The sequence below is a fragment of the Aptenodytes patagonicus genome, chromosome 4 (genome assembly GCF_965638725.1).
Source record: "Aptenodytes patagonicus chromosome 4, bAptPat1.pri.cur, whole genome shotgun sequence".
Classification (NCBI taxonomy): Eukaryota; Metazoa; Chordata; class Aves; order Sphenisciformes; family Spheniscidae; genus Aptenodytes; species Aptenodytes patagonicus.
The window spans coordinates 1352691-1371152 of record NC_134952.1 but is presented as its reverse complement, the minus strand read 5'-3'; the positions used below and the strand labels follow the sequence as shown (position 1 = coordinate 1371152).

At 55.6% G+C, this 18462-nt stretch overlaps 2 protein-coding genes across 2 annotated transcripts; both read right to left on the bottom strand.

Moving 5' to 3' along the window:
- Window positions 1-608: 608 nt before the first annotated feature.
- On the bottom strand, window positions 609-7582 carry SMYD5 (SMYD family member 5). Its single transcript, XM_076335637.1, has 13 exons — window positions 7469-7582; window positions 7161-7269; window positions 6326-6465; window positions 5978-6099; window positions 5188-5257; window positions 4653-4757; window positions 4133-4195; window positions 3840-3910; window positions 3435-3541; window positions 2816-2872; window positions 1836-1930; window positions 1503-1573; window positions 609-953 (listed from the first exon to the last, which is right to left on the bottom strand). Exons 1-13 carry the CDS (start codon window positions 7580-7582, stop codon window positions 815-817), a joined length of 1263 nt encoding a protein of 420 aa, XP_076191752.1. The 3' UTR covers window positions 609-814.
- A 3463-nt stretch (window positions 7583-11045) lies between these two features.
- On the bottom strand, window positions 11046-12200 carry LOC143159994 (homeobox protein not2-like). Its single transcript, XM_076337553.1, has 2 exons — window positions 12069-12200; window positions 11046-11204 (listed from the first exon to the last, which is right to left on the bottom strand). Exons 1-2 carry the CDS (start codon window positions 12198-12200, stop codon window positions 11046-11048), a joined length of 291 nt encoding a protein of 96 aa, XP_076193668.1.
- Between the last annotated feature and the right edge of the window lie 6262 nt (window positions 12201-18462).

Genomic DNA, 18462 nt, shown 5'->3' with positions numbered 1-18462 from the left:
GCTTATGCAACACCGCAGCCCTTGTCGGCGCTGGGTTAGCAGCAGCCTGGCCCGTTCCCCCTCCCCGAACAGCCCGGCAATCGCTGCCCAGGGCTTTGCATCGTGTCAAGGATGGGGCCAAGGCGGGAGTGTGGCGCCTGCCAGGTCGGCCCCACTCTCCCCACTGGACTTGGGCATCTGAGCCACCCTTAAGGTGTCTCTGTCCCACCTGCAAAATCGTTTTGCCCCTTGCTGCTCGCCGAGCCAAGGCATGGAATGGAGTATATATAAGGACCCCAGCTCCTTAGTGTGTAGATAGTGCTAATATAGACATTAAATAGTACCCCTTGTGCACAAACACACATACACGCACATGCATTCCACTCATCCCTGCGGGTAGGAAAGGACATGCTCCTCCGCATCCACGGCCGGCACAGACACGGTGGAGCAGCCTCGCAGGTGGCCACAAGGTGACCATCGTGATGTCCCAGGGGCTGGCTGGACCCTGCTCTCCCTCCAGCCTCCCCTGCAAGCACCAGCCAGCCCCTCCAGGGACCAGGACGCGGCAGGGGTCCACCGGCTCACAGCCTGTCCTCACAGGGAGGACGGGGACGGCCTGACACACACACGCACACGCACAGCGCACAACAAGGACAGGCGGGAGCAGGGCCTGCCTCCGGCTCCCCCGCTGCCCCACTCTGCCAGACCTCCGCACCCGCCACTGGCACGTGGCCTCCCACCCGACCCCACAACACAACCCTGTTTCTAGTATTAAAGCTGCTGCCTCTCGGAGGATCCCCCCGTCCCTTCCCTCTCCTCTTGCCCGGGGCCAGGATCAAACGTCAGTCATCTCATCCTCCAGCTCAGCATCATCCGTCTCCCCTTCGCCCTCCTCTTCTTCGTCCGACGTCACGTCGGCATCGTCGGCTTGCGCTAGGCACTTGGGACACGAGCAGGTAAACAAGTAGTTCTCCCTGGAGGAAGGGAAGGAAGAAGGAGAAAGAGTGACAGCGTTGAGAGAGGCACAACCCCAACACTGCTGCTGGGCAGGGGGCCGGGGACAGAGCAGCCAGGAAGGGGCTAAATATGTTAAACCCGGAGGAGTTTGCGGGTTCGATCATGCTGGGCTCAGGTGGGGTGGAGGTAGTCTGGGTGGAGAGGGGGCTTTCTCAGCCCTGCAGGGGTGACGGGACATGGGGACGGTGACCATCAGCAGGAACCCCTACCCTTGAAGGGCAGAGAAGGAAAAGGAAGGTGGGTGGGGACAGCAAGGGTTTGCAGAAGCGAACTGCAGAGTGGTGCAAGCCTGCAGAGAAAGAGGGGGAGCCCAAATCCTCAGTCCCTGAGGCTACAACACATAAGAACTGCAAGGAGCTCGAAGCACCGAAAGCACCACACGCTATATGCACAGCCACACACCAGGGCACGCACAGGGCCTCAAGGTGGGGATGTAGCCCAGACTGACTGCCTGGGGGTGCAAAGGGGCGTCGTGTCCCCCCCGGGTTCCTCCAAGCAGCCCCTACCTGAGTATCTTGTTGCGGCTGTGTCTGCTCCGCTCCCTCTGACAGCAGTCTAAATAACTGATGCAGATTTCCTGCGAGCAAAGAGAAACAGGTTGGGCTGAGAATCGCTTCCCACGAACCCAAAACAGCACGATTTGTACCAGTCCCTCTGAGAGTCAGGCAGAAACATGGGGTCTGGCAGCCCCTACATGGGATGAGGCGTGAATTCCTCTGCCAGGACAATGCAAGAGGCAGGAGGTACGGGGCTGGGGTCTGCAAGGGATGTAGGGGACACAGGGACCCTCTGCCAAGGTGCAATGCCACCCCAGGTTCATCCGGGCCCCACTGTCTCACCTCTCCTGCTTCGATGTCCTCCAGAGCTGTCAGATGCAGGAGGAAGTTGTTTTCCGGGAAGGATGTCTCGGCGTTGGGGATGCAGCTGTGGTTACCTACGGGGAAGACGGGATGCGGCTGTGAGGGTGTCTCCAGGGGAAGGGGAAGACAGACGCAGGGTTGGAGACCCCACACAGCCCGCCGGGCTCGCATCTGCCCTTCTGTGTGGCCCGAGCACGCGGGATCCAGTGCCTGCAACTGGGAGGGCCACGGCCTGGCTAAGGATAAGGCAGCACAATGCTGCAGCCACCCCATCTACCTGGGGGACACCAGCGTGACACTCTCCGCTCACACTGGGGACTACGGGGTCCAGCGGAGCAGGGTGCAGGGTCAGGGCTCTCCCTTAGACCATAAAAACCACTTGGAGAGAGTGAGCTGTCCTTGATCAACCCCAGGGATGCATGGCACCATCTCTGCCTCCAGGTGCTGAGGGAAGGGTGCACAGGGCAGCACTTTTTCCCTGCTTCGCAGCTCTCCCAGCAGCCAGTCCCCAGGCCCTGCTTGTCCCCGCTGCGCCACTAACGCTTAGGAGTGAAAGAGAACAGCTCCGGGTGCTGGGACATCCTCTCCTACGTCCCCATGGCCCAGCCTAGAAAGGTTCCCTCCCTTCATGGTTTGTTCACCTCCGTTTTGCTCAGACAAGGACGGATACAGTCTCTTTGCTAACTGCATACGCGGCTCTCGGAGCCCATATCACATCCAAGTCCATTCAAGCCAGGACTGACCACCTCATAGCTAGGTGAGATGCCAGGAGACCCCGAGAGAGCAGCCAGGCCCCAGTGCAGCACCCATCCCATCCCAACCCACCCAGTCCCATCCTACCCATGGATGTGAAGCATAAACCCCTTTCTCCAGAAGCTTTTAGGAAGAGGTGAGCCAGTCTAGCCCAGGACATCTCTCTCCTCACTAGCAGTCTTCCTCCCAGTCCTTGCGTTACTTACAGCAGCTCTGGAGCACGTAGAGACCTGATCCCTCGCAGTTGAGGAACTCTCCCGACTCTGCAGCACAGAGAGGGGGTTAGAGCTTTGCATGGGCCGTTCTGGCTCTTCCACAAGCGCAGCTCAGCACGAGCACGAAGGGATGTCCATCAACGCTGAACGCACCCAGCCAGCACTGCTTTGGGGGCCAGGTGTTGGAGGGTGATTTCCAAAGCACCCTTCCCTCCCCACTGGGAGGGGGTGGAGGACATGACGATTTGCACCCACAGGCTCCCTGGTCTGTCCCTGTACTCACACAGCTGCATCAGTCAAATAAGTGATAAACAGGTCTTTGAACATTCAGTGTAGATGGGACTTTCCTGCACAGGATCCCTCCAGATCAGCCCTCCAGCCACCCCAACCTGCTGCAGTTCACCTGGGCCATGCTGCCCACAAACTTGGACTTGCCCTATCCACGTCGTGAGCCAAAGGCAGCAGGCATGGCTCGCATGGACCAGGGGAAGTGGGATCTCCCAGTCCCCAGTGGAAACCTCTCCCATTCCCTGAATGCTGGCAAGAGTCTCCAGCAGTCTCCTGAAAACAGCACTGCTGGATGCTGCCCACAGCCACGTCAGAGCCTCACCCTTCTCGATGTCCTTGTAGAGCTGGTCGATGAAGGCGTCCAGCTCCTCTCGCTGCAGCATGGGGAGATCCAACGCATCACAAGCGTGCACCCACTGGCTCAGAGAGCTGTCGGGAAGCAGAGGGACACCGTTACAGTCCCGCAGCGCTGTCAGCACACGGTGGGACCTCGCAGGAGGGATCAAGGGTTAAAATCAGTGGCTCTGAGTGGCCAAGGTCTGGCAGAGGGACACGGAAGGGTTGGACACAGCCAAGATGAAGGACTGCTTTTAAGTTTGCCTCTCCATCCCCCTCTCTTACGTCTGAACCCAGCCATTACCCAGGCCAGCGTGGATTTACAGACTGTACATCCCCTCCATGCCACATCTCTGCTGCCCTGCAAGGAGCACCCAGAAAGCCCCATTACCTTGTTCCTATGCCTTGGCCATTGGTCCCAACGAGAGCAAAGAGAGACTGAAAGCCTTCTGGAGTGAACCACTGCAGAAGGGAGATGAGAAAGCAGCTGAGCCCAGGCCAGCCTGCGGCAGCAACCCGCTCTGCAAGTGCCTCAAATCCCACAGGGAGCTTTGGGGGAAGCAAGGAACGGGTAGAGTCCCAGGGGAAGCCCTGGCCTTCAGGGCAGACACGACCCAGGGGGGCTGGCGCCAAGCGGAGGGTCCTGCCACGCTCCTGGGCTAGGCGGAAGGCGGCTCAACTCACCCTGCTGAGATGTTCGTCGTAAAGGGCTTCGGTGAAGAGCAACCGCAGCAGCTCCAGCTGGCCCTGGCAGGACATGGCAACACCGTCAGGGTGGGGAGACGCCGCTGGGAGTCAGACCCAGGCTGAAGGCCAAGCCCAGCACAGGCTAGAAGGCTCAGGAGTCAGGCTCCTCGTCCTTCTCTGCAAGGCCAGAGGCTGCTGCCCTCAGAGCAGCAAAAGCCACCTACTCAGCAGCTAAATACCACCCTGTCCCATCCCACAGCAGAAGCATCTCCACCACAGGAATGAGCAGCGTGTCCCACTGAAGCACCACAAGCCCAAAGCCCTCTAAGCAATGTTTCCTCTCTGTCAGATCAGCCAGCCCCTAATGGGGGGCTTTGCACTCCCACTTCGAGGCTGGGTTTTCCAGTGTCTCCCATCCCAGCTGTAACGGGGCCTCTGCACCCGAGGGCTTGCAGACACAGGCAGGGAGAGGGCAGGCTCAGGGATTCAACACATCCAAGTGCTGCCAGGCTCTTACCTTAAATTTGTCGCCCAGCAGCTTGTGCACAACCTCCTCTTCTTCGTTTGCTGTCTTACTGCAGAACTGGGAGAAGGCCTTGATCCACCAGTCCTTGTCTTTAGCCTGACAAAGGTATCAAGCAAAGGCATTGCACCAACACTGCTTTCCTCCCCAGCCAGGAGAGAGGGAGGAGAGGACAAGCCCCGCTGAGCTCAGAGGTATCCAAGCCTGCTATCAAGAACCACCAGAAGCAGCTGCATGGTGGTAGTTTATTGTCAGAATAAATGCTGAGAAAGCCAGGCCAAAGAAACAGAGCCAAAGGAAAGGTTCAGTTCTGACTATTTTGGTACGGAAAAAAAGACCTGCTTGGCTCAGGACATAGGAACCTCCTTTCCTGCCTGCTGTCTCCATCACCAGGGACCACTAGATGTTGAAATCTATTCAAGCAGGACCCCGCCAGCCGCTGGAGAAGAGATCAGTCCTTGGGAATAACAGCCACAACGGGATGAGGAAACCACACACCGGCAGCTGTGGCTCCAAACTGCAGACATACCTGTTTGACGGTGGCGACCATTCGGGCCATCAACATGATGCTGGAAGTCTCCGGTGGATAATGCATGTTTCTGGGGGATAAGAATGAAGAAAAGAGATGAGCAGATCCGTGCTGGTATGGAAACAAAAAGCTGGAGGGAGGCAAAGGCAGCTGCCATCCATGTGGTCAGGCCCACACTCATCCATCACACCAAAGCAGCCAGTGCAGCATCGCTGCGTGGGGATCCAGCACCGCTTGGGGCGAGGAGAAGCCTGCACCCACCTGCCTGCTCTGAGCATACAAATAATCCCCTGCCATCCTGCTAAACTAGGGCCTGGGTCCCATACAAAGCCCAGGACTGCAGCAAGTGCTGTAGTTTGTGACGATCTTTGGGTCAGGGATGCCGCTTCTCCCTTCTGTGCCCATTTTGCCATCTGCAAGCAGGGACAGCGATTTATGTACCCGCAGGGGTGCTACGAGGAGGATCTCCCAGAGGCTGGAGATCTGCAGGAGCACTATAAAATTGCAGGAGTGAGGGATGCGCAGCTCAGTGCTTTGTAGCTCTTTACTGGGAGAAAAATAAGAACTGCTCAGCTGTGTCTCCAAGCCCTTGCGCTGCCAACACAAATACACCTGCTGCCCAACCAGCAGCTAGATCTGGGCAGTGTCCCACGGCCGCCACCACCCTCCAGCCACCCCATGCAGGGATGCAAAGCAAGGACGGTCCTCAGCCCTGGTCCCAGGCAGCATCACCCAGCCCAGGAGAGCCACCTCCTCTGCCCGTGGAGCAACAGGCAGGTCGGTCCCCTACCTCCATGCCTCCTGCAGCTTGTTGAGGGGGTGCGTGGGGTCATCACGGGACGGGCCAAGGCAGAGGACCTGGTGGTACTGCTCCAAAGCGGCCTGCCTGCATTCAGCGCTGCAGTACGTCACCTAGAGCGAGGGGCACAGCGCCCGGCATTGGCTACAGCAGCAGAAAAAGGGGGTCCTAGGCCCAGCTGTGCCCCCTCCCTGACCATCTGAGCCCCAGCTCTTTAGCCATCGCGATGCAGAAGGGAAAGGCAAACACCCATCTCGGGGCAGCGCAACTACCTGGCTAGATGCTGTAAAGGAGTCAGCGACCCCAACAAGACCACGGTCCCTCCCGGCAGCCCCGTACCTGGCACCGGGGACACTGCTGGTGTAGGTCTTTCCGGATGCTGCACTGCTCTGGGTGAGGGAGCACCAGTGAGCTCTTCCCCAGCAGCCGCTGGGCGTTTTCCTCTGCCGTCTCCAAAGCCCGCAGGCAGTGATCGCAGGCTGCAGGGAGACAAGACGCATGGATGCCACAGTGAGACCACAGTCTTCGAAAAGGAAAGGGACCAGAGCCTGGGGCAAGACAGCACAACTGGTACCAACACCATCAGAGTGGACCATCTCCGAGCTGGAGGCACCAGTCTCTTACTGCTCCCTCCATAGGAAAGACCATTTCTGCTGCAATTTAAACCTCCCCAGCCCTCATCTGCTGCCCTGTAACGCTGGGAAGACCGTACGATGGCAAGCGTCCCCATGTCGCTGACCCGCGACGGAGCTCAGCACACAGCAGGCTCTACATAGGACAAAAAAGTTTAAAATCCTGCTCTTAAAACACTCATTTTTTGTTCTGATGCCTCCAGAGAGCACTGGCACCTTCGCAAGCTGTACCCAGCCACGGTGAGATTGGGATAGGACCCACGCCACTAAAAAATCGGGGTTCCCATACAGATGGTGCCCAATGGTGGCACGTGGTGCTCTCCTCCAAGGTTGATGGAAGTCACCATCCCTCAAACGCCCCCAGCATTTTCAACTTGTCAACAGTTCATTTAGTGCAGAGGTAGAAATGGCAGCAGGGCCACCTTCCCAGCGGTGCTAAGACAAACCCAAACCTCCTTGAAAACCAGGCAGCTCCTTCGGGACTCCGCGGTCACCTCACCAGGGCAGGTGACGGGGACGTGCCACCACCGCCGGCCACTCACCTCGGTAGTTGTACAGGGCGTTCCAGAGGAACTGGGATGACACCACCGGCCTCTCCACGAAGACGGTTTCCCCTTTGCGGATGTTCTTGGTGGCGAACAAGCCTTTCCCCTGCCGAGGGAGAAGCGTGGGTCAGGGGACGCACCCGAAGCCAAAATCCACCCGTGGGCTGAGGGTACACCCCCGCCCAGCCTGAGGGGACGCTGCCGGGTTTTTACCCCCTCTTCCCCCAGAAAATTGGCTCTGCCGCAGCGTGAGGGAAGGGAGGGACCCCCGCGGCGGGGGAACCGGCCGGGACCGCCGGCCTCACCTTGGCGCTGCTGATGAACCGCGCCTCCGCCGCAGCCCCGGCCCCGGCCCCGGCCCCGGCCCCGGCGCGGGCCCCCGGCACGGTGCCGCACACGTCCCCCGCCGCGGCGGCCATCTTCGGGCGGCGACTTCCCCGCTCTGACCCGCCGGGGGTGGCCAGCGCCTCTTCCTCTTCCTCTTCCTCCTCCTCCCCCTCCGCCCCCCTCACCCACGGCCTCGCACGAAAATGGCTGCCGGCACCCCCTCGGGGGTCCGCGCCCGCCGGCACCCCCCTCAGCCCCAGGGCGGGCGGGAGCCGGCCGCCATCTTAGCCCTCCCCTCAGCCCACCGCCACCTTCCAAAAACACCGCCAGAAAGCCGCGAAACGGGGCGCTTCCACAGCCACGCAAAAACCAGACAGGAGTTTTGCTGCCTCTCCCCTGTTAATTATTATTATTTTTTAACCGTACAGCCGGGGGGGAATAACCTTCATATCCCCCTGTCAGGTGGGAACGCAAGGTACCCCCTCACAGGGCGGGGAAACATCAACAGCTGTCCCTGTGCACCCAAAACTGGCCCAGCTTTCCCCCCAGAAAAAAAACCTTCAAAACACACTAACGTGGCCCCTGCACCCTCACTACCTCCTGCTAGGCTGTCTGCAAACACCTGAAATCAACGAAAAAGCGTATTTAGTTGTATTTACTAATTCACACCGGCGCTGCTAGTGCCATTCAGACTCAGTCCCACTCTTCATCAACCAGGCGGCTGCAGTGGGTTTGGGAATATGGGACGATTTCATATTCGGGGCGTTTTGGGGTGTTTTTGGAGTCGCTAGATGTCACTGTCGGCTCATGGCGGGGACACAACACCGGGTGGTAACGCATGGCTGGCTGGATCCTGCCGCCTCCATGCCCAGGCCAGCAGCCCATGCGGGAGCATGGCCACAGAGCAAGAGACCTCCCTGGCCATCCGTCCAGCAATGAGAGACAGACAAACTGCCTGGGACACCTTCTTCATCTGTATTTTGTGGTCTGGCCCCGGTGAACCCAGCAGCGGGCTGTGCAGGGCACTGCGCCGCCACGCATGCCCATCCCGGGGGTCTACAAGGACCCAGACACAGATGGAGCAATGCTACCTTACGACTCCTATTTCAATTACATCTTCATACCAATAGTAGGAAGACTAGCCATTACTGTAATAACAGCATTACGTGTCCTGTTTTTCTAAGGTTTCGGGGCTAAGTGGCAGGGCGTTTCACACGTAGAGCATCAGCTTGAGTCATGGCCCAGCCAGCAACGCTTCGAAGCGTCCTTCATGTCTCTGAACGAGCCCTGGTGCCCACAATATTAATTTGGAAGTATTTGCGAAGCTGGACTGGGATTGCTTCTGCTTCTGTATTTGCAGAGCACAAGGGGAACCTTCTCCTGGACTTCAGTTTGCTGAAGCATCAGCCTGGCAGAGCGGGAGCTGCACAGAAGGTTTGGCCGCATCCACCTGCAGATGGAGGTCCTTGTTCTCCGGGAGCAGCAGCCCGAACCCGAGCACCCTGTGTTTACCAGACGTTATGTTTCATACTATAAAAGTAGTTCTATCTCTGCAGGAACTGGCCCAGAGATAATAACTCATCTTACCTACTTTCACCCATGATATGGGGTCATCAATCAATTTAAAAAAAAAAACTTTTTTTAGCATTTATTTTGCCCAAAACAGCTTATTAAGCAAAAAACCCTCAAACTCAAACTTTTGGGAAGGATGAAAATACGTTGGTTTTTTTTTTTTAATAATTTCAATTGAAAATTAAAAAGAGAGTAATTGGAAATGTGTTTTCCTTCTGATTTTTGACACAGGTTTTCAGCTGATCTGTTTAAGAGCTGTTCTTGTTCCATTCCAAATGTTCAAGGTTGAGATGAGTGCACAGGTTTACCAGCAAACACACAAGTGTGGGAAAAAAAAAGTGCTTTCATATTTGCATTGGCATGTCAGGAATGGTAACATGCAAGAGAAGAAATCACCCTTTCAAGATTTCATCACCCTTTCAAGAAGAAATCACCCTTTCGTGACTTCTGCTGTTAGAAAGCAGCTATTACTTTTTGACAACAGGGGTCATCTTAGGGGGAGGAAAATGTGCATTTCTTTTCTCTTTTTTTTACTCCAGTTCCTCAGAAACACAGCAAAAAAGATCAGTAACCCATCCCTGGCAGCTGTGGAGCAAGAAGCCACTGAGGCATCGCTGCCTGTTCAGAAACCAAGGAGCTGCCCAACCCTGCCTCCCCCCAGCCAGTCCCATCTCTTTTTAAAATAAACTAGATTTTTATTAAGAAGCAAAGCAAATAAATAAGTGACACTTATTAAGGAAAAAAAAAAGTTATTTCTATAAATAACAATATAAGAGTAAAGTGATATACAGTGTTCTGGGTCAGAAAGAGACAATAAATTATCCTGAGCTGACGGGACGTGGTGCCTGGTACCCTGGGCAGACCTAGGAAGGCGAGGTGACAGCCTGAGCGCTGACAGCCTGGCCTAAGAGCACTTGGCTGCTAACACACAGTCGGGGAAGGTCAAGTACTCAACTCGGTCCTGACCCCTCAAAGCCCTCCCACCCACCAGAAACACAACTGCTAACTGCATCGGGTGGTTACAGATGTGCTCGCCGAACACTCCAGGTGCCGTTTCCCATGGCACCTGGATGTATAATGAGGAGAGAACAGAGCAACTGCTGTCTGGGCCAGAACTGGCACATCTGGACGAGGGGCAGGGGGTCGTCTGAAGCACCAGAGGTGTTGGAAAGCTGCCTTTTTATAACAGCCCCGATCCCCACACCTCGGCCAGCCCGAGTGCCTCATTCCCTGCTGCAGCAGCATGCGCACACCTTGGCGAAGGAAGGCAATGCCAGAAAGCAGAGAGACCCACCAGGTTCTGCCCTCCGGGTTTGGGAAGCCAAAACAAAGGCACAAAAACTCCAAGGCACCCGACAAAAGGAGGCACTTCTGTTCCAGGGGCAGGATCAGACCCTGTTCATCTTATTGCAAGAGTAATGATGCAGTCTGCGGGTGGGAGCAAAGGGCTTTCCAATTTTTTTTTGTTGTTGTTGTGATCTAAGCATCAAACATGGGAGTCAAGTTAACCAGGAAAAACAATCAGGGTTGATTTTCCTCCCAGCACAGGTCTCCCTCCTAGGAGCACACAGCCACACACAACACAGGTGACCCCATGTTCAAATGCCCTTATGCTCACAGCCGTCAGAGACACCGTCTGATTGTCACCCCAGCCTCTCTGCTGGAAACCGTTTGTGTGTCCTGGTGCTTCAAGAGCAAACAGGAGATCACATGCCTTGCCACAGCTATGGCACCATCAAGGACAACTGGCCTGGTGATGAAGTCCCAGGAATTACAGCACATGGCTACCAAACAGCAGCCAAACAATATTTGGGGGGGTTGCTCCCAGCCAGCTGGAGTTTGGTCCTGCAGCTCCAACTCTCGCATTGAGACCGTAATGTCTCGCTTGAACCAAAGAAGCACAGACATGCCTGCATCCCCAGTATCTCCATCAAGCAGACACGGCTCAAAGAACAACAGCGGCAGCTGAATCTCATCAGCTGTTCAAAGCTCAACGTCCACGGTGTCCTCCTCGTGGTCCTTGATGTCCGTCGAGTCCGCGGTGGCAGGCTGTATCACCCTGAACTGTGACAGCTTTGCCGCCTTCTGCTCCATGCTCTGCTTCCTCCATTTGATCCTCCGGTTCTGGAACCAGACTTTCACCTAGCAGGAAAATGGCACAACAGCTTAATCCAAGGTCTCCAGGAGCCCCTTTCCAATGGGGGCCGTTGCCACATGCTTCCGAGGCAGATGTCTCCAAAAAGCAGAGTTCCTTAAAGAAAGGGGCATGCCTCTTCTCTGCTCGGGGCACAGTGCATGCGAGCAGGAGGAGGTGACACTATGGTGGGCAGAGTGGTGCTGGGAGAAAGGACCAGGGGAGAGGGGGATGCAGGTGCATAGAGGAGGCTCTGGCCAGGGGAGCGAAGGAGGTGCCTCCCGTAGTGAACCCATCCCTGGGGCCACGGCTGCCAGAGGGCATGATGAGACACCCACCTACCCCCTGCTCCTGCTCCCTGTGCTGTTCACACCCTCGCTGTGCCCCCCAGAACTGCCCTTGCTTTGCTCTCCCTTTCCCCAGCTGAATTTGGATCCCACCACAGAAGATCACGTGGCTCCTCCTTTCCACAGTAAATAAGCAGTTTGCAGTGGGAGGGGCAGAAACTCACTGGGAAGGGCAGAAAAAAATTTAGATCCAGCGCCACAAAAGGACACTTAATACAGAGGATTATAACAATGTAGATACGTTAGTCCAACCCAGCTTGAACTCTAAAGCAAACACGTTTGTGCTCCTGAATGCTTTTTGTTCCACTTCATGGATTAAGAAAACGACGTTCTTACTCATAAACCATCTAAACCTATCTTGCATCCCTCCAGGCACATGGGTTCAATGTCATCTTGCAGCAGGGAGTCCCACGGGTCACTTTGCATCACGTCCTCCTCCCACTGCGCTTCACAGCAGGGACATCACCACGGACCAAACCCAGACCCGGGATCTCTGCCACCATCCCCAGCTCGCCCATTTCTTACCTGAGTCTCTGTGAGATGCAGAGTTGCAGCCAGGTCTACTCGCTCCGTGCCCACCATGTACTGCTGCTTGAGGAACTCTTGCTCCAGCCGCTCCAGCTGCTCTGGTTTGAAGACGGTGCGGACCCTCTTCATCTTGCAGGGCCCCCCGGACCTCCAAGGCACAGCAGGGCACAGCGCGTTGGCCCCTACACAGTGAGACAACTCCAGACCTGCAAGCAAGAAGCAGCAACTGAAGGGGTCTGCATGTTTGAGGCCATTCCTCCAGCCCTGTTGATGTGCCAAACCCAGCTTGCTTCAGCTGTAGCTGAAATCCAAATGCAGCTGCTCTGTGCACTGAAGGGGGCTGGGAGAAAGTAGCACCAAAAAGAAAAGCAGGGATGTCCCTACACTGTCCCTACCTGGATCATCTCATCTAGGCTCCCTTTCCCACAAAAGGTTGGACCAGATGATCCTTTGAGGTCCCTTCCAACCTATTCCAGGATTCTACCCCATAGGTACAACCTAGGACAGTCCTGGACATGCAGCCAGACCCAAAGAAGTCGGCACTCAATGAGGTGAGCAGGGTTTGACCTCCACCTGTACAGGATCTTTGCAACAGAATCATAAAGTCCAAGAGCTGCCGAACACAAAAATCCCCCCTCCGTCACAGGAAGTCCCTAATCACAAATGTCTAAAGTTTGGGGGAGTTTACCCCATGCTGGCCCCTGCTTTTACCCTTCCCTTGGCACCCGTAGTCAGCCAGTGTCCAGAGGAAGATACTGAAGCTGGCAGACTGGCTCGATGAAGACAAGAGTCACCAGCCCTCGCGCAGGTCCTCATCCCGGACCTTAGTCCTTTGGTCTCGGTAGGTTCAACGGATCCATAAAGTTCCTCGTGTGCAGAGGCATTAGCAGGACTAACAAGTGGATCTGGTCTCGGTCTCCTATCTAGCTGTGGCCTGATGATAACCATAAGTACCTAATTAACATACAATACAACATCAGCGCTGCCACAGGACCAGCCGGCACCAGCCCAAGAGTGGTGCCGTCTCTGGTTTCTGAAGCCCTCATCCTGCCAGCACAGACTTTGATTCACACACATCTCGATATGTACAAAAGGAGCGATATGTACAAAAGGAGCGTGTGACTGCTACCCCCAACCATCCCCCCCCCGGAGCCACAGGGCTCATCCCAGCCAGCTCTGTCCTCCTGAAGGACCTTCACACGAGCCAGACCTCACCGCCAGGAGGACCGCAGGGTGGAGAGACCACAGGCAAGGGCTGAGGAAAGGGGGCTGCAGCCGTCAAGGCAAAAAACCTCCAAGATGCTGGTTCTGGAGTTACGACATGCACAGGAACATTAGCGTAGACTTTGCACGTCTGAGTGTGAGGCGTTGGAGCGACAGTCGAGCCCCTCCTGCTCGATGCCAAAAGCTACTGGATCAGGGACTCTGCTCCTGTTCCGAGCCACAGAAAGACTCCAGGCAGTGGGACCTGCCTGCACAGGCAAGACCGCTGGGTGCCACGAGAACACCTCCAAGTGTCAAAGTACGATCGTGAAGGTACTAGGAACCGGATAAGGCCAGCACTAAGATAGGTGTGATGGTACCACAGCTTCTGTCCCGCCAACACCCAGGCACACGCTTAACTTTTAAGAAAAAGAACCCACCAGTACAGCCAATGGGACTTTTCTGGGTGGAAAGCAGTATGCATCTGCAGGATCAGGCCATTAATGCTCCCCACCGTCGCTGTTTTGAAATCGCAGCCCCTGGGCAACGCGATCTGGCTTTGAGATCAGCTCTGCTTTGAGCAGAAGTTGGATTCAGCAGCCCGCAGAGGTCCCCCCTCAGCCGGAGTCACTGCACACTGTCACCAGGGTACAGCAACAGCAGCCACAAGGGACGCTGGACTGGTGTGATGTATCGTGGCAAGGCAAGCTGCTCTTTTATGGAAATACCGCACGTAATGATGCCGATTCACACCCGCTACTTGTCTCTCCTTTCATGACTGACGTTGTCACGTTCTCCAGGCACAAATGGGCACCTTGACCTACTTCATTTCATTAATTGGGTGTAAGTTCTGCGCGTGTTTAAGGATTTGTGGGATGGAGACCTGACAGCTTAACAGCCGTAATTGCACTTAAAACTATTTTCATCATTAAAATAATTTCACCTGTCACATTTTCTCTATTTTAATACTGGGATAATAGCAAGTGTAATTTCAAACATGAAATACTTTGTGGAAATAGCTTTGCAAGTTGTTTTAACTATATTTTCATACCTGTATATTTGATATAATACATATATTAACACACAACTATGCAGATGCTGTCTCGTAAAAGAAATAATAGATTAAATAGTTATGCTAAGTAGTTAAAAAAAAGATCAAGAGTAGCAAATACTTTTGGTATCAGGATTTTTTGTAGCTATCAGGATCAAATTAAGAGTTCCCGATACAAATAAAATATGTGCTTGGCTGCAGGTTTTGCCTGGGCAACAACGAGATCAGGCTCTGAATGCTAAAAAGATACTTAAATGTCAAGAAAAGTAAGATATAGTAGAGGCACTTCATTAAAACAGAGGAGTAATTTTGCTTATGAAGAGTTACAATGCTCCTCAGTGAAAATACAGGGAGCCTGATGGATTCGCCGATATCATCCACCACCACTGTGTAAATTTTACTCATGGATTAACAACAAAAAGCTTTTTGCTTAGGTGCTTTCGCATTAAAAATACGAACGGTTTTTGGGGCCGGGTGCTGCGAAATACTCAGCATTTACATTTCTGCGAGTGGTCCCAGGGAGAGCGAAATTACAGATGGACGAGGGCAGCTTCGGGAGAAGAGGGGACCCCACACAACAGCAGAGGGGTGCTGGCATGGTGGGGAAACTACTTTCGGGGATGAGGCTTTGGGAAATCGCAGCAGGTTTTCGCAGGCATGATGAAAACACAGGCATTGCGGTGCCCTTCTAGGACATGAAAAGAGAAATAAACGCCAGTGTGTGCAAAGCAGCCCTTAAAATGCAGGTGGGGGCTGAGGTGGGCATGGGGGGACTGTCCCTGACCCGAAACCTTCTACTGAAGTCAAGCCTGAAGGACGCGAGTCGTGTCGTTAGGGTATCGCTTCAGCCAGTCATTAATTGTTGCGGGTAAATGGCTAATATTAGTTATCGATCACTACAGAGGGGAAAAATAATTGTTAGGAAATTCTGCCCTCCCCCTCCTTCATTTCCCACAGCCCCAACCCAACTCTTCACCCTGGGGCTGGTCGAGAGACTGCGGGAAATAAAACTACAGCCGGGGGGGGGGGGGGGTGTGTGAAGGCATTTTTGGGTGACCCAAACCCCCTTATTTTCCAGTGCGGGGGATGCCAGCCAAGCGCCCGGCTGGAAGGTCCCCGCAACCCCCCCGCCCCCGTCCACAACAGCCCCCGCTCCCTGCCCACCCGCCGGACACGCTCCCACGCTCACTCCCGCACACACCCCCACCCGTGACGGTGGGGCACACACTGGGGCACACACACACGCACACGCACACACACACACACGCACACCCCGCTCACCTGCACCGCCCCGCCCGGCCGCGGCGCAGCCCCAGCCCCAGCCCCAGCCCCAGCCGCCCGGCAGCGGCCCCAGCCCCGCTCCGGGGCCCGGACCCGCCGCGGGCCAGCGCGGGGGCGGCGGGGGAGAAGCGGCGGCGGGGCCGCGGCGCGGCGGCTCCCGGGCCAGGAGCGCTTCGATGTGGAAGGGGGTCTTGGGGGGGGGCGGCGGGTCGGGCCGGGGGCGCGGCGGGCTGCGCAGCATGGCCGGGCCGGTGTGGCGGCCGCCGGTCCCGCCGGCTTATATGGAGGGCGCGGTGGGCTGGGATGAGCCGCGCTCCTATGCAAAGCGGCGGCGGGGGGGCGGCGGGGGGCTGCCCCCACCCCCGCTGGCCCGCAGCGGCATCCCCACGGACACCCCTTCTTCCCCACCGACACCCCCACGGACTCCCCTCCGTCCCTGCCGGCTCCTCCGCTGACACCCACCGGCACACCCGCATCTTCCCCCCGCAGGCACCCACTCTCCTTCCCCATGGACCCCCACGCCAACACCTGCTCCTTCCCCATAGACACACTGACGCCCACTCCCTCCCCACGGGCACCCACGGTGACACCAGTTCCTTCCCCGCGGACACCCACACAACACCCGCTCCTTCCCCACAGACACCTGCTCCTACTCCATGGACACCCACACCAACACCCACCCCAGACAGACACCCACGTGGACACTTGCTCCTTCCGCCACAGACACCTCCTCCCTTCCTCATTGCCAGCTACACCTTTCTCCCACAACCTTGCTGGCTCCCTCACCTTCCCCCACAGACACCCACATGGACACCTACAGCTCCCCACCCTGACCCCACTGACACCCAAACCCCCCTTGACACCCACACCTTCCCCCCAGGCCTCACAGGCGCACCCGCACCATCCCCCTGGCCGCACTCCGCAGGCCAGCCCAGCCCTGCCCGCTGCCCATGGGCACCGACGTACCCCGGGACCAGCTGTGCGAGCCCGTCCTGCTGCCCTGCCGAGGGGAACGTGTCTGTGTGTACCCACCCGTATGTGTCAGAGCGTGTACGTTTATCTGGGATATGGGAAAAACACATCAGGAGCTCGCACAGCCTAAAAGGCGACTGTGCTGTGGAAATTTAACTGTTCGTCTGGTTTGGGTGACATGCTCGTGTGATACCCCCGGAGCCAAGTGCAAACGCATGGTCCGATGGAGAACTGAGGATGGCACAGACACCTTGCCCAGATGTGAGCGTACTCAGCAAACAGTGTTGGGGACTCGCAGCCCTGCGCGCACACAAACGTTCCTGCTCAAATCTCTGCAAGCACCAAATTCGCACTGAAAATTCACTCCGGTGTATGCAAACACGGAGAAATCCCCAGACCGGAGTCTCCAGGTTAATAAACACGGAGCAAAAATCCCCCGCGGCTTAATAACCCAGCATGAAACGTCTCTGCGTGCGCAGGCTAGCTGTCCGTATCCAGTAAATCCTGCCTTAAATCAGAGATTCGTGCCATTTAAAGTTTCTCTTCACTACCCAAGCCGCAGAAATAGACCTTGTTGTAATTGAGCACCTCTATATTTTTGAGCGTTTCAAAGCAAATGGAAATTATGGGAATGAATGGGCAGGATTATCCCGCTCGCGAGGAAGCACCCTGGTGACGGGCCACGGGAACCTCGGGGAAGAGGATGCCTGCGGGAAACAAAAGAGTCCCTCAAGTTTGCCTTTAAAATGCTTTTTTTCTGCCGTTTAGCATCCTGTCTTCCACAGCAGCTTCAAAATAAGTGAATAAATACAGCTGCTGGTTTATTGCTCCTTATCCAAACAGTCAGCCCCAATCCTGCCGCCCTGTAACTATGTGCTTAATTGAAATCACACGTTCAAAGCTGGGCAAGTGCCGAAGCCTCTCCCGAAAAAAAAGGCCGCCGCCGAGAAAAAAAACCTGCGGAGATTCACAGCTTCTGGCTTTGCTTGCACAGAGGTTGTGTGGATTAAAACACGGGTGTCGTCATACAAGTTTTTGATTTGTTTTATTAAAAGCCTGTTAAACCTCTTCATTATTTTCCCTCTTTATAATAAGTCGTGACTGCCACTGTAATTCGGATATAGTTTCCCGCGGAAAGAGATGTTGGAGATGCTCGGGTTATTCACGGAGCAGTTTATGTTGCAGTTGTTGGGACGGGCGAGCTGTCGCAGAGCAGGGGGTTACGGTGAGATGCTGCTGGCAGGAAGGACGGGCAGACGGATGGACAGCGAGCCGGAGGGACGAGAGATGGGCAAAAGCACCGGCTGGCTTTTCCCTTCAGCTTCTCCCGCTTGGCCGAATTCGCTGCCTAATGACGCGTCCTGTTTCCCATTAGTACTGTGTGCTCAGCTAATGCATTTCGGTTCGAAAGCTGGAAATTTTCACTCGCTGGTAATGACTTGGGAAATATAGCACCCAGCAGCCAGGCAGAGCGGGGGCTCGGGCCCAGGGAACCCCCCCGCCTCCCCCTGCCCGCGTGAGGTTGAACCACCGGCTCCATCCCCACCCCATCTGCTCCAGCAAAGGAGACTTTTGCAGGAGCTTGGGCAGGGGAGATGAAAGGATGGACCCCGATCCTCTTTTTTTTTGGTGGTGGGGCTTTGGTTTGTGGTTTTTTGGTTGTTGTTTTTTTTTTTTTAAATTCCAGTTTTGTTTTTCAAGAGCGTAGAAAATAAAAGGGGAGGGGGAGTTTCTTAGGGGGGTAAAAGAAAAAAATCCCAACAACAAAACAACAACAAAAAAAGCCCCCAGCCCTTTGTAAACATCCCCCCTGAGCAAAGGGAAGGAGGTGAAAAGCATTTCCTGATAACTCCATTAAAGAATGAGGCTGCATTAACATTCCAA

Excerpts from the sequence above, each read along its gene's own strand:
- LOC143159994 (XM_076337553.1), bottom strand. The coding sequence starts at position 12,200 with ATGAAGAGGGTCCGCACCGTCTTCAAACCAGAGCAGCTGGAGCGGCTG. Across the intron at positions 11,205-12,068 it reads TGCATCTCACAGAGACTCAG|GTGAAAGTCTGGTTCCAGAA; the intron begins GTAAGAAATGGG and ends TTTTCCTGCTAG.
- SMYD5 (XM_076335637.1), bottom strand. The coding sequence starts at position 7,582 with ATGGCCGCCGCGGCGGGGGACGTGTGCGGCACCGTGCCGGGGGCCCGC. Across the intron at positions 4,758-5,187 it reads TGGTCGCCACCGTCAAACAG|GCTAAAGACAAGGACTGGTG; the intron begins GTATGTCTGCAG and ends TACCTTTGTCAG. Across the intron at positions 3,542-3,839 it reads GGCCAAGGCATAGGAACAAG|CTCTCTGAGCCAGTGGGTGC; the intron begins GTAATGGGGCTT and ends GCTTCCCGACAG.